This window comes from Mus caroli, chromosome 7 (genome assembly GCF_900094665.2).
Source record: "Mus caroli chromosome 7, CAROLI_EIJ_v1.1, whole genome shotgun sequence".
In the NCBI taxonomy this organism is placed as follows: Eukaryota; Metazoa; Chordata; class Mammalia; order Rodentia; family Muridae; genus Mus; species Mus caroli.
Genome location: NC_034576.1, coordinates 68,111,798 through 68,126,655, shown reverse-complemented (window position 1 = coordinate 68,126,655; position 14,858 = coordinate 68,111,798). Strand labels below are relative to the sequence as shown.

General features: G+C 42.4%; 1 protein-coding gene across 5 annotated transcripts in view; it reads left to right on the top strand.

The window, feature by feature from the left end:
* Tjp1 (tight junction protein 1) overlaps window positions 1-14,858 on the top strand; it is a 233,112-nt gene that overhangs the window by 149,323 nt on the left and 68,931 nt on the right. Inside the window, exon 1 of one of the 5 annotated variants that reach the window (XM_029479117.1) lies at window positions 3,098-3,543. The exons of 3 other annotated variants lie outside the window; for them this stretch is intronic. In XM_029479117.1, the coding sequence (XP_029334977.1) occupies window positions 3,517-3,543 (27 nt within the window). In that variant the 5' untranslated portion in view covers window positions 3,098-3,516. Of the gene's footprint in view, window positions 1-3,097; window positions 3,544-4,242; window positions 4,332-14,858 lie in introns of those variants that run through there. One more of the 5 variants, XM_029479118.1, reaches the window with a different exon arrangement.

Here is a 14,858-nt window from a genome sequence, read left to right as displayed (position 1 = left end):
ATATATATATATATATATATATATATATATATATAATATAAAATTTTTAGTAACCTTTAGGTATACAATTTATAATGTTTATTTTAAAATAAGATACAAATAAGGGCTGGTGAGATGGCTCAGCAGTTAAGAGCCAAGCATAAGGACCTGGGACCTATTTGGTAAAAGGAAAGAACTGACTTCCCTACTCATTTCTATCCATTGAGGTGGGTCTCTCCTCTCTCAGTAGCTCTGGCTGTTCTGGATCTCACTATGCAGACCAGCTTGCCTGAGATCTGCCTGCCTCAGCCTCAGTTCTCTGCTGGAGTTAAAGGCATACACTACTGTACCCTGATTGTTTAAGGACTCTAGAAATTTGACAAGTCAGAGAAAGTTTGTTCCCATTTTGTTCTGCCCTGTGACTATGGGCATATGAAAGTCCTGAAGCTATCCACAGACTCCTTAGTGATGTGGCCTGCTCAGAACACTCTGTGATGGTACCCTACTATTGATGGGTTGGGGGGGCAGTTAGTATACTCTCTCCCGTTGCATTATCAAGATCACCTCATGGTGCCCAACATTTCCTCTTTCCTTTTCAAGAATAAACCCACAGCACTTATGAAAAGCAACCTCACTATGCTTTTCTAGAGGTGGTTGTCTTTTGTTTCGTTTTTTACAGTAGAAACATAAATATCCATATGCAATGCGTGAGTGTAGACACAGTTCACTGAATCAAGGCCGTGGTACTTAGCAATTCTAAGATTTCTAAAGCTGCTGAATTCAGTTCCTTTCGCTCCGACTGCCCGCCCGCCCGCCCGCCCGCCCGCCCGCCCACACCAGAAGTCCCACAGGAAGTTGTGCTTCTGAGTGTTGTGGTTTTCAGTTTCCTGTTCCTTTGCAGTAGATCAGAAAGAAATCTGCACACAAAGGGAAGAAATGTTGGGTTGAACTTTCTTGTAACTCTCAGTGAGATGCTCTAACTTACCTGCATTTCTCCCTTTTAAATTTAAATTCATGAGAATGATAGCGATTATGCTATATGCGCTCTACTCCTCCATATTGAAGCCCCCCCATAAACTGTAGAGAAACATCCCCCACCCCAAGTCAGTTAAACTTTAGGGATGGAGATAGATTCCTCCAAAAGTGATTTTCTTTAAAAATGACTTTTTAAAATTATTTGTGTTAGGATACAAATTAATAGGTTTCATTATGGCACCCGCACCTTCATTTCTATAAATGATGGGACCCTTCCCTTGCTATTTGGAGAAGATATACAAATATAGTTTGGTTTAGATATTAAGAATATCTATTCACAAAAAAAAAAAAAAAAGAATCCGGGTGTGGTGGTGCACGCCTTTATCCCAGCACTCAGGAGGCAGAGGCAGGCAGATTTCTGAGTTCAAGGCCAGCCTGGTCTACAGAGTGAGTTGCAGGACAGCCAGGGCTACACAGAGAAACCCTGTCTTGAAAAACCAAAAAAAAAAAAAAAAAAGAATATCTATTCAACTTACCTAGTGTAGCTTATAGTTTGCTCACTTTAGATAATTTAATTCAGTTACTCAAAATGCCACTGGAAAATATTAAGAACGGTTACATTATTTGGAAATTTTTAATTGACACACTTTTTAAAGCAAAGTATTCTGAAAGTGAAGTGGTTTTCCTTGATTTTATTTATTTATTTTTTTTAAGCCATGGCAAGATAAGACCAATCAGGTAAATTAGATGTAGACAGCGATATAGTGATCTAATATTTAGCTTACACAATAGACTTGATAAACTGATTGACCAATGAGAAAAGGGAAGGAGTAGGTGCATCAAACCGCTAGGCAGGTTTGCAGAGTGCATCTCTTATTAAATGGTAATGCCCTCCCTGGTATGAAAGTCCTTCAGGAACCTCTTATGCCCTCCCTGGTATGAAAGTCCTTCAGGAACTGCTTTCTCAGCCACAGCACACCCAAGTCTTTTATAATGCTGTTTTCTCATAGAATAAATTTAATCACCTCCTTTGAGAGAACGCAGGGCACTTTGCCTGTGAAATAACTACACACATCACAACTAAAACAAAACAAAACAATAAACAAAACTGACTTTAACTGTTTTCCTGCATCCCGAGAAACAGGGTTTGGTTTGCACGATGCTCTTTTCTGGTTCAGCTGGCTTAGAGTTGCAAAATACTTGACTTTGAAACCTTAATTGATGTTTATGTTTCATGTATGAATATTTCCAAGTTAGAATTAGGTTTAATTTGGTCATGTAGTTGAATTCTCAAGAGACAACAATAGTCGAAAACCCGATGCTTCTGTCTCCCTCTTCCTTGTATAGCTACTGTAGCACTATACTAGGTACTTTAGGATGCTATCTAATGTTACTAAAATTTTCTAATATTCCTTAAGAGCTTTGCAGTATACAGAATGGCAAGGCAGTTGGCCTAAGTTTGCACAGTGGCCTATTGAACTTGTTGAATTCTGCGTGTCCTTACATCCTTTTCTGGTTTAGAAAGGCAGGCAGCCTGGTCTGTCTCTTCAGGGGCCAAGAATTTCAGCAATCTTGATAGCCTAAAATATTCTATTGAGATCCCTGTCTAGCGAGGCGGGAGAAGGGGGCTGGGATTATCTCAGTGTCCAGATCTGTACCTGGTTTATTTAAGGCAGTCGGTTTGTCCTGAGCCTTCTAGAACACTTCTGCTGTGCTTTAAACAAAAACGTATCTCCAATGGGGTAACAGTGCTGAGACACATGGTGACAGTTGTGACCATTGTTACTTGCGAGGCTAAAGAAACCACAGTTGGGTATTGGCCAGGCCGACCTTAATTGTCACACTCCTGCGTGGGGCCCATCTGGGGTGGCTGGCTGAGGAGAAAGTAGACAAGTCTTTGTAGGGAGTCAAAAAGCTTTAGTACACAGGGGTTTGGGGTTCTCGGGGATGGGTGGGGGGGATCGAATTCTGCCGGATCTGTGATAAAAAACAAACAGGATGGATCGCGCGGCAGCGGAAACCGCCTAGCAAGTAACTTGGATAGCCGAGCTTTTCCTTCCGCGCGGGGGTCGGACCCGGCCTGGCCCCGCCCCTCACGGAGGCCCCGCCCCCGCCGGCTGGGCATGCTCAGTGGCCCGGTCCGGCAGGTTTTGCGTGGCCGCCTGAGTTGCCCGCGACGGCTCTGCCCGCCGACGGCACGTCTCTCGGCGGCCGCGCGTTCCAGGGAAGTTACGTGCGGGAGCAGGCTTTGGAGGAGACGCCCGAGGGCGTAGGAGACAGTCGGAGGCCCGGGTACTGCGGAGCGGCGAGCCGGCCGAGGGCGGCGGAGGCCGAGCAGGCGGCCGGGTGTGCCCCGCGGAGAAGCCCGGGCGGGGCGGACGCTTCCCGGACTTTTGTCCCACTTGAATCCCCTCCCCGTGGGCCGGGCCTTTCCGGCCTCCCCCGCCCCTGCCCCGCTCGTTCCCGGGAGATGTTTATGCGGACGGTGGCGTGAGGAGCGGGCGGGCCGGCGGCGCGGAGTTTCGGGTCCGAGGAGCTTCGCGCGGCGCGGAGAGAGACAAGATGTCCGCCAGGGCCGCGGCCGCTAAGGTGAGAACCTCTCGGCCAGCCGGGCGGCGGGCTGGGCGGCGGGGGGCGGCGGGGGAGCCTCGCCCCGCCCTCCCCGCGGGCGGCAGCCGGGGGCGACCGCGGCGGGGCGGGGAGGGAAGGCGGGAGGGCGGGCTGGGGGTGCGCCTGCCGCCTGGGCAGGTGCACGGCTGCGGGTGCCTGGCTCCAGCTTGCGCTGGAAGGCGACGTGCAACAGGTCCCGCGCCTGGAAAGTCGCCCCGGGTGAGGATTCTCAGGTCCCGGGAGCGAGTCTGCGGAGACCCGGGGGTGTCACCTGCAGCAGGAGGGTGGGTGGGTAGCCGCGGGGCTGGCTCTGGAGGAGTGGTTGGTACCCGACGAAACCCTATAGTTTCGATCTGATGTCACCCGCTGCGGTATGCGCAATGGCAGCGATAAAGCTTGGAGACAGCAAAACACTCAGCTCTAGAGTAGCTATGGTGTATTTTGAGGTTTATTATTTATGTGAGGCCACAGAAGGAGGAAAGTTTTTAAGCACTTTAATTTCAACTTTCAGAAGTAACACAAAGTGTCCCTACACATGGACAGTAAGATGGGTGCAAACCAAAAGAGCCTGGTGAATTCTGCACAAAACAACTTGCCTATTTTCCTGTGTGCTTTGAAGTGTGCTTCTTGACAATGTGTTATATTATTATTACAGTAGGCTAAAATTCTTTTTTTTTTTTTTTTGGAACTAGGTGAACCAAAGAGTATATTGAGATTACTTACAGAAATATGATTGTGGAGCATAAATGACTCACAGATGATTACTGGTAGGCTAAAATTCTTAAAGATGAAGTAGAATCCTTCTTTTGTACGTTTTAATTAAAAAAATCCTAAAGTGCTTGCTTTTTCAATGACATACAGTGTGAGAAAAATCAATCCGTTATTCAAACAGCTTAAACAGGTGGTGATTTTATGTAGTTTCTATTTGAAATACTTAATCATAACCTTTGAGAATAGATGGAAATTTCTGAATTCTTGACAGGACCTTGTTTCTTTGGCGGATACAAGGTTTAGTATAGATTGTTTTAAAGGAATAGAGTCTTCCTCCGTAGGAGTAATTTAGTTTGTATCTTTTTTTTTTTTTTGAGCAAACATTGATAAAAGATCTAAAAGAAAGACTGGGTCCAAAAACTAGAATCAGTGCAACATTTGTTACTTTTAAAATATAAGTGATGATATTTGCATTTGCTGGGACTTCCTTTCCTGGGATGAAAGGCTTTTGTTGCCATATTACACAAAATGTCAGTTTGTTTCAGAGTGTGAGCTCTGGTACTTGTTAGTCAAGACAACACACTTGGAAAGTGTTATTCCAAGAGAAGTGTTTCCAATAGCTTGCTGTGGCAAGGTGATTTAGAAGGTGTGCTTTTACACATAAATTATGGTATTGAGATCTTATGGCACATAGGAACACCTCTGTAGTTAAATATTTGCGTCCTTAGCTGGGAACTGAAGGGTTATTTTCTTGGATGCAGTCTTACATAAAGCCAGGCCCTCCCTCAATGAACTGGTGAATGCAGTGTTAACCAGTTGCCTCCCTGAGTCACATTTATTGTTCTTAGGGAACCAAAAATGCTTAAGCTCCAGCTCCATGGTTGTTTTACATAGGGTGCTTTTGTTTCTCCTACCCCTGTAAAGACATACAGACACTCATTTTGCAGCCTGCTCTTGTGTTTTTGGCACAGCAGTTGTAGAACTTGAGTGCGCCAGTACTTTTCATTCTCCAGCTTTGTAAGGTTGAGTAGTTTTCACCATGCTGCTCCAGTCATCACTGCCTTTTGGATGGAGCTGTTGGGCTTGTTTCCAGGATATTGTTATTGCAATGAGTATAATTTATATAATTGTATTTACATTTTTGTATCTGTACACCTGCTACTCTATGTCAGCTTATTAAAAGTGAAACTGCTATGCCAAAGAGTGCGTTTCAAATTCTGATATACACAAACTCTTACTCCAAAGTCTTTACCTAAGAATAAACACAGCAAATATTGGCGAGTTGGCCTGACTCTTGATGAAGGACATAAATCCAAGTCAGTGCCGTAAAACTCTGTGGCTGACGAGCGTCAGTAGATTTACCCATGGTCCCTGAATTGATGGTTCAGTGCAGCGACTTCTAAGGAGAGTTCCATTGTGCTGTTACAGAAAGCATGATAGCTTACGATGTTTATCTTACCACATAGATGAATGCAAGGAGAAAGTCCTTTCAGAAAAAACAATTTATTATAAATTCAGAGTACTTTAAAATAGAGAATGGAGTCACATAGTCAGAAATACATATTTATGGGCTGTTAGTGATTGTGATCAACATTAAATATGAGCTAAGATAGCTGGGCGTGGTGGCGCACACCTTTAATCCCACCATTTGGGAGGCAAGAGGCAGGCAAATTTCTGAGTTCGAGGCCAGCCTGTCTACGGCGTGAGTTCCAGGACAGCCAAGGCTACACAGAGAAACCCTGTCTCGAAACCACCTAAATAAATAAATAAAATGAAAAATATGAGCTAAGATTAATCTGTAGGGGTAATTCAATTGATTCTCTCAGTAATGCTATGAAGTGGAAGCAGAAAGCTTGTGATATGCACATTTAAGACAAGCAAAAGGGAAAACAATATATGTCAGACTAAGTATAGATTATCGGGAAAGAATCCTTTATTTCATAAATAGAACTACAAAGACTGGTATCCTGTTTTAAAAGTGTCTCTTTTCTGCTTCAAATGAAACAACCATAAGATCCTGATGACTCTTGGAGTTATTTCTTGTGGGTGTGTATGATGGAGGTACATGCTGTGGTGACAGTGCCCAGTGGCGCTCAGATGACAGTTTAGTGGCTTTGGTCAGGCTTGCATCCATGAGTCACAGCATCTTTAGTCACTAACCATCTTTCCTTCCTTGCCCCTCATGAAGGTTTAAGTGTTTGAAAAAATAATTGACAAAACACGAGAAAAGAAGTGCAGGGAGGCACGCGCACGCACACGCACACGCACAGGGGAGTGATTGGGAAGGGATTCTCTGTTGATGATAGTGAGTAAATAAAGGGAAAGGCCTGTGTATGGTGTGCAAACTCAGATGAGTTTGCAGTGAGGTTTACTTACTAGCATACCTGATAACAGTTACTCAGAAGTTGACAACAGAAGTGTGGGGATGGTTCTCTGACTTATCGTGTAATTGCGTAATTATGTAAGGAAATGGTATTAGTAATTACTAGGAACAGTTTCATTGGCTGACCCACAGAAAGTGGCTGAAGGAAGTTGCGCTGGCTTCTGGATTTTCAAGTTGTATCACTTTGGAGGAAACAGTACACATTTCTGTGCTGTCCTCCTGGGCCGTTTTCTTGTTTTGCTGTGTAGTGAAATGTTTGTGTCTGAGAAAGGGTTTTGTTTTTCCTAGTGGCTATGTCTGAAATTGTAGTGTAGACGGACATAAAAATGATGATCTGCACTTTTCTTCTTTAAACCATTGCTGTCTATTGTAAGGATTCTCAGGCAGCTATCCACGGAGGCACAGTGGATTTGCTTTTCACCAGCTGAACATATTTTAAACTTAAGAACTATAGAAAATAGCTAAGGTACTGATCAAAACTAATTATTACCTGAGTCTTTGTTTGCTGGGGATTGTTTGCTGAGGTAGCGGATGAGTGTTTGCTTATGTGCTTCCAGAGTGAGTAAAAACTCACTCGAGGCGCAGGATTCCACTTTGTTGTGTCTACCACCATTTATGAGATTTGTTCTAGTGATGCTTCCCCACCTACTTTGCTCAGTTTGCACAGTAGTTTCCACCAGAATGTATTTTACTCACAGGCTTTTGAGTATGTTGGTGTGTTCAGCATTTTAGATGGCATTCATTAAAGCTTTAGTTCATGTCAGTTGGCCGGTAGTCCTCATTACATTATATAGCTTTTAAGATCTCTTCATAGCTTATTGACATGAGGATGACCCCATGAATGCTGGTCTCCCTAATAGATGCTATCATGGTTGGAGCTTGTAGAAAGTAAACTTTTATTTCGGATTGAGGAAGACTTAATGCTTGCTCTTGCTTGCTGTGGTGATAGTGTCAGCCTCACTCACCAATCAGTAAGGAGCTTGAAGTAGTCTGTGGCTTTTAGAGCTCTGAGGGGTATTTAGAGGACTGTTGCTTGTTTGGTTTGAGGGGGAAATTACAGATAGTTGCTTTTTTTTTTTTTAAATCCTAGAAACGGTGTTCTGCCTCTTGACTTACCTGCTCTTTAATCCTTTTCTATTTAGAGACCTAGTATAAGCTCAATACAGATGTTAAGAATAAATCACAATAAATAAAATAGGTTATAGTGCTGTTAGGGAAATGTCTCTAAGGAAAAAAAACTTTTAAAAAATCCTTTTTGGAGTGTCTTTTAGAATAATAGACTTGATGAAATTGTTGGAAATGTCATTTTCTTTCTGGATCTAGCTGTGATGTGTTAATAATTTAGTCTCCTGAAAGACAGGGGCCCAACTTTTAACTCCCTTGATGCCTGTCCTCATGTGCCTAGCTGTAGAACATCCCAGGCCTGGGAAGCACGAATTCACACTCTCTGCCAAGTCCCCACTGAGCAGCCTAGTAACTGCTGACAAGCATGGGGCAGGGCGGTGGGGGAGGGGCAACCCTGCCAACTAACCTGTTAGTCAGAATTTTTATCAAATGACAAATATTAAAAGACAGTTTTCATTTAGAATGATTTCCATGAAATGTTTGACTGGAATGGTTTTTTTTTTTTGTTTCAACTCTGAACTTTGAAAGGCAATATTAAAAAATAAAAACTTGTAAGTTTGGAAAGAGATAGACGTTAGGATAGGATAGTTTACCAAGTTTCAAACAGTCCAACTTGCTGTTTCTGAATAGCATTTTCTTGGTAGGCCAGCAATAAAACTAGGCCTTTTGCTCTCTTTGACCTAGAGTACTGCTTAATTTATTTATTGCAGAGAAGAGTGGCTTCAGGTTGCTCCTTTATGGGCCAACCAGGCGCTTTATTTCCATTTCTTCTTAAGCAGATAAATTCTTAATAATGAGTGAGAAGAGAAGCTTGGTAGGTATGAAGGAATGAGTCATGAGTTTCATTTTATAACTTGAAAATGGATAGAATAATTGGATTCTGAATGATTGGCTGTACAGTTGGAGATAAAGCCAGCAGTGCCAGACTTTGTCCCGTGAAGCACACCATTGGCGTGGTCTAAGCAGGTCTTGGGCTGTTGCATTTGTAATGTATTGTACTAAGTCTTAACTGTGGCTGCAGTGAAAGAGCAGTTTAGTAGATTTTGTCACATGTGCATTTTTAGTTCTTTGTCAGAATGAGGAGTTTTTGTGTTGACAGAATACTGGGAGGTAAATTGACACACAGAGAAAGGTCCAAAGCAAAGGTAATATTTCTATTGATAGTAAGTTTGTTTTGATTGGCTAAAACCTTTTATGTTTTTAAAAATAGAGTAAATTCCAAGCCGGGCGTGGTGGCACACGCCTTTAATCCCAGCACTTGGGAGGCAGAGGCAGGCGGATTTCTGAGTTCGAGGCCAGCCTGGTCTACAAAGTGAGTTCCAAGACAGCCAGGGCTACACAGAGAAACCCTGTCTTGAAATCCCCCCCCCCAAAAAAAAACCCCTTGTAATTCATTACATAGAAACCAAAGAGTTTTGGGCTTGGTGTAGCTCTTAGTTGGTACAGAGCTTGCTTGTCCAGCATGCACAAGGGCCAGTGTTCAGTCCCTAGTACTGCATAAGTGCATGCCTGTAATCCTAGCCCTGGGGAAGTGGAGGCCTGAGAATCCCTAGCTATTCCTAGTTATCCTCATCTGTGTTTCTCTCTAGCTAAGGAGTTCTAGACTATTTCACCTGTAACCTCAGCAGCGAGGACCTCAGGCAGGCAAATCCTGAGAGCTCCCTGGCCATCCAGCCTTGCCTAAACAGCCAGTTTTTTTTGTTTTGTTTTGTTTTCTTTTCTTTTTACCTCAATAGAGACACCATCTCAAGGCAATAAGGTAGAGAATGATAGAGGAAGATAGCTGATGTCCTGCTCTGGCCTCTACATACTTAGCACACCAGAATGCTCAGGTCCATGTACCACATACAGATACAAGTTCAAAATCAGCTTAGGCTACACAGTTGACACCTTGCAGCATGCAGAGAAGAAAAAGGCAAGACCAGGAAAGGAGTGGAGGTGCGTTCTTGCAGTCTGAGTACTTGGGAGGGTGATATAGAAGAGCATAGTGTTGAGCCATAGCAGCCACATAGAAAGTTTTAGAGCTATGTTGGTAGGATGCAGAAGTAAGTAGTAATATTTTAAAGAAAAGTACCACAGAAGGCGAGAGAAATATGGTCTTTTTGGGATGCAGTTACAGTTACATTCACAGTAAATAAACGGCACAAGGGCTGGAGAGATTGCTCAGTGGTTAAGAACGTTCTTTGTTCCTGTAGAGGCCCAGGTTTGATTCCTAGCACCCACTTGGTGGCCACAGTCAGCTGCAACACCAGTTCTGGAGGATTTGATGCCTTCTTCTGAGCTCTGTGGGTACCAAGCATGCTTGCAGTGCACACACATAAAGGCAAGACACTCACACATAAAATGAATAAATCTAAAAACAAAACAAAGCACACACACAAAAAACCTTAAAACAATAACAGCGTTCTGCTCTGGGCTTTTGCTTGCTTTGGGGTGTGGTGGGGGGGTAGGGCTAGGAGTTAGCTAAATTACATCTAACACAGTTTCTAGATTTTCCTTTGTTAACTTTAAAACATTGAGTCTGGCTATAGTTGTGGAAATGGTTTGTGCATATTTGATATCTCAGAAACATAAGGTAAGTAAGAATAACTCATGTGCAACTCTGTGACTATATTGGCATGGGAGATAGGCTCTGTGTTTCCTGTTACTGTTCACGTTTAGGGAGGGTCTAACGTGTTATAAACATCCCAGCAGTCTGGAGTTGAGAACTTGTTATTGAATAGACACTGTCCATCCATTACTACTAGACATGTGGCGAGATGCTGGAGCCAGAACACTAAGTGTATGTCTGTCTCTGTCCTGGTGAGTGTTGTGACAGTGAGAGCAGACAGCAGCCAAGATCTTGAGTGTGATGCTAAGTGCTGTTCTGCATGTGCCATTGCCAGGCCACAGTCTCCTACCTACCCCACAAGACCATGTTTGTCTTGCCTTCTATGGTACTTTTCTCTATAATTTTATTACTTACTTTTGCGTCCTACCAGAGATCTCTAAAACTTTACATGTGGCTACTTTGGCAAAGTCCTCCTACATCAGCCTCCCAAGTGCTTGGACTGCAGGCAGGCTCCTCAATGCCTAACTTGGTGTAGCCAGTGTTCTCCACATGCAGCAAGTGTCACTATGTAGTCCAGGCTGACCTCAAACTTCTTATGTAGTCCAGACAGATTTTGAACTCCGTTCCTCTTCCTCAGCCTCCTGGGTGCAGGGATTACAAGGCTGTGCCACTGAATCTAGCTTAGCTCCACGGTTTTCTATTGTAGGAAGACTTGCCTTATTTATTGACTTTGAGGGGAAAAAAGTAGTTTAAGTTATAGTTTTGTACTTGTTGAATATTGTGCAAAAAGTGACAAATTTTCCAGTTACTTGAGTTTTAACAGTTATATGAAAGCCACTTTTGGTTAGTTTTAATCTGGAGAATAATTCAACTCTTAAAGAGTTAAGATTAAGAAACCCATAATGGGCGTTCCTTGCTTTATCTGAGAAGACTATGGAAATCTCCAGTCAACAGAAATACATTTTATATACAAAAACATAGAAAAACAAAGCTGTCTTTTAAAATAGAATGTATATCTTTTTCAGTAGTATCTTAGAAAAGGAGTTTCGAAGGCTTATTTACGGATTTTTTTTTATTGTATTGGAGTATTTACTTAAGCAAAAATATACTGTACCAGTGCTGTATTGCCTATAATATTGGAAATGAGTGGGCAATGACAGTAGATTCTGCATGTATGCTGAGTGCAGACTCACAGGTCCTGAGCTTAGTGTTTCATAGATGTGCTATTTGTTTTTGTTTTTTTAAGGATTTATTTATTTTATTTATATGAATATACTGTAGCTGTCTTCAGACACACCAGAAGAAGGCATCTGATCCCATTACAGATGGCTGTGAGCCACCATGTGGTGGCTGGGAATTGAACTCAGGACCTCTGGAAGAATAGTTAGTATTCTTCACTATTGAGCCATCTCTCCAGCACATGCTGTATGATCCTTAGGTAATACTATTTTCTTTTACAGTGAAGGCTCCAGGGTTAATTCATTTGCTGTGGCTACATCTGATTATAACTCAAAATATGTGTACATTTAAATATTCTTGTATTCTAAATGAGCATCAGATGAACATGCTGTATGTTGGGTGAGTCTAAGACTGGACAAGTAGTGTGCGTCTGGAAAGCTGGAAGCAAGCTGCAGTGAAGGAATCAGCTGCCGTAGCTCCAGCTGGTCTTCTCCTGGGTTAGGAAAGCCAGATTTTCCGGTTTTTCAAAACCAGTTGTAATTTTGTTATATTGACAAGTACCTTGACCTAAAACTAGAAAGCTCAATTAATTTTGCTTACCTTCTTATTGTAAAACTTAGTATTAATGTGTAAAAGTGTATAAAGAAAATATACATAAGGTGAATACCCATGTAAACACCACATACCTATTTCCAGGCCAGATTCTGTACAGATAAGGCATTAAAAAAAAAAAAAAAAAAAAAAAAAAACCAGCCATTGAATAGTTGTAAGGATCTTTGAGTTTCTGCGTTTAGAGTCTAGGTTTTGAATTTTGGGGGATCTGTCTACCATTAGCTGCTGGTTCACCTATTTAAAAGGGAACAGGAGTAGAAAATGCAAGTAGTGTCCAGCTTAGGTAGTTGTATGTGAATAGAACCAAGTACACGGTAAGCCACATTGACATTTCTTTTTTCTTTTTTTGGTTTTTTGAGACAGGGTTTCTCTGTGTAGCCCTGGCTGTCCTGGAACTCACTTTGTAGACCAGACTGGCCTCGAACTCAGAAATCCGCCTGCCTCCGCCTCCTGAGTGCTGGGATTCAAGGTGTGTGCCACCACGCCCGGCTGACATATCTTTTTTAAAACATTGTAAATGAAGCCCATTTTAATATTGGAAAAGGGTATATAGGGATTTTGGTTGAGCTTATTTCTGCACGGAGTTCAGTCTGTAGATAGGTAGATTCACCAGCAGGTTACTTTCTCATTTCAGAGACAGTACTTGGGCTCTTCAGATCCTTAGGAAAACTGTCTTACTTTAAATCAGTCCTGGTTTGATGGATCAGGCAAGAGACTTTAAAGTACATTACAAATCCAGTGTTACAGACTCCGTTTGGATATACACCTTAGTGGTGAATGAGTCTTTCAGTTCACTTCACCAAAGTAGCATACATACATACTAATTCTCTTTGGAGTACTATAGTAGCTTTCTAAAGAATATCTCAGCCCCTGTTTTTCCAAAACAAAGAATCTTTACTTTTTAACAATTCCATATACTTATAGAATGTACTTGATAAGAGTCAGCCCAGTCTCCCTACCTTCAGCCCCTCTCCCCCAATGCATTATGTCTAATTAGTGCTGCCTGTGTGCACATAGGTTTGGAGGGCATTTGACAGGGTCTCTCAAGAGAGAGACTTACCCTCCTTTAGCACCTACTAGCTCCTCAGCGAGATGTGGAGCCTCATGAGCCCCTCTCAGCCATGCCTGGTCTGTGTAAATAATCCCAGCTGCTGTGCGTTTATGAGTCAAGAGACAGCGGTTCAGAGTGTGCCTTCTATTCCATAGTTCTGTGAGCCTTAAAAGGAATCTTAGCAGAATCTTAGTGTTAGGATTAGTTCTCTTCCTCTTTTTCCAAAGCACACACATTCACTCATTCTAAAAATTTCTGTATTTATTGGCTTTAGATAGTAAAAGACCAAAATTGGTAATAATAAACTGTTGCTGGGTTATTTGACTGTTGTCTACTTGAATGGCCTTATCTTTTATCGTTTTCTTTGCCCTCTGTTGACAAACTTTGCTTTCCTTTTCTCACTTATTAAAGCACGTGTGTGTGTGTGTGTGTGTGTGTGTGTGTGTGGTGTGGTTGCTCACAGACCAGATGAGGGTATCAGATCTCTTAGAGCTGAAGTTCCAGGTGGTTGTGAGCTACTCGATATGGGTGTTGGGAGCCAAACTCCAATCCTTTGAAAGAGCTGTAAGGATGTTTACGTAACCTTGCAGGCATCTCTTCCAGCCTTTCTGCAGGTCTGCCAGGCACGTCTGCCAGCTTTCTCTTTACTCCTCTCAGGGCACTGGTTTTCTTTCTAGGTAGTATTTATTTAAGCCCATGATTATGTATCAAGCCCTGAAGTGTTTGGATCATCCGTGTCTCCCACTAGAGAAGCACAGTCATATTGATTATAACTGGCTGTTGCAGAGCTTAGATTATCCTAGCACTTAATAAATGCAGATCATTTGAATGAGTTGAGACACTTCCTGCTAGGGATGGGGCTCTTGATTAGGCTGTTTTCTTTACCTGGGATGTTTTCCACATCCATCCCTCCCTGTCTGGCACTAAGAGATTGTACTGATTAGAATTCCAGCAGCATTAAGATCCTTTCACTATGTATCTTTCTACCACTTGAAGCTGGCTATTTGATAAAGAGTTAATTTATTTTACGTTGTTATATTGTATTAGATAATCTTTTAAAGTGCTCCTGTAATATACTTGCTTATCTCTAAGACTACTACTTTTTGTGTTCCTGAAAAGAAGGCAGCTGCTGAAGTAACTGGTGCAGAGAAATTTTCTTAGTGCTAGCTGGATCATGATAGCAGCACTCTAGGTTTGGGTCTTCTCATATTAATGATTTCAAGTTGTGTTTCTTTTTCTTTTTTTTTTTTAAGTAGAAAACATTTCAAATGGAAATTATGATTAATCTTCGATGTTATTCTCATTTTAGTACAGATACCAATTTATGAGCCCAGTACCCAGAACATTTCTTTGTAAGATCTTTCCTTCCCTCCTCACCCTCCCACATGGTCTCATGTAGCCCAGGCTGGTCCTAAACTCTCCATGTACCTTGAACTCCTGTTCTTCATGCCTTCCCTGAAATAAAGGCCTAGGTTTGCCACACCTGGCTTTATAAGTCATACCAGATTCTAAGGTCTTTGTAGTTTCTTAGAGCTTTCCCTCCTCCTCCTCTTCCTTCTTCTCCTTCCTCCTCTTTCTTCTTCTCCTTCCTCCTCTTTCTCCTTCCTCCTCTTTCTCCCTCTCCTTCTTCCTTCTCTTCCTCCTTTCTTCTTCCTCTTCCTCCTACCTCCTCTTCCCCCCCC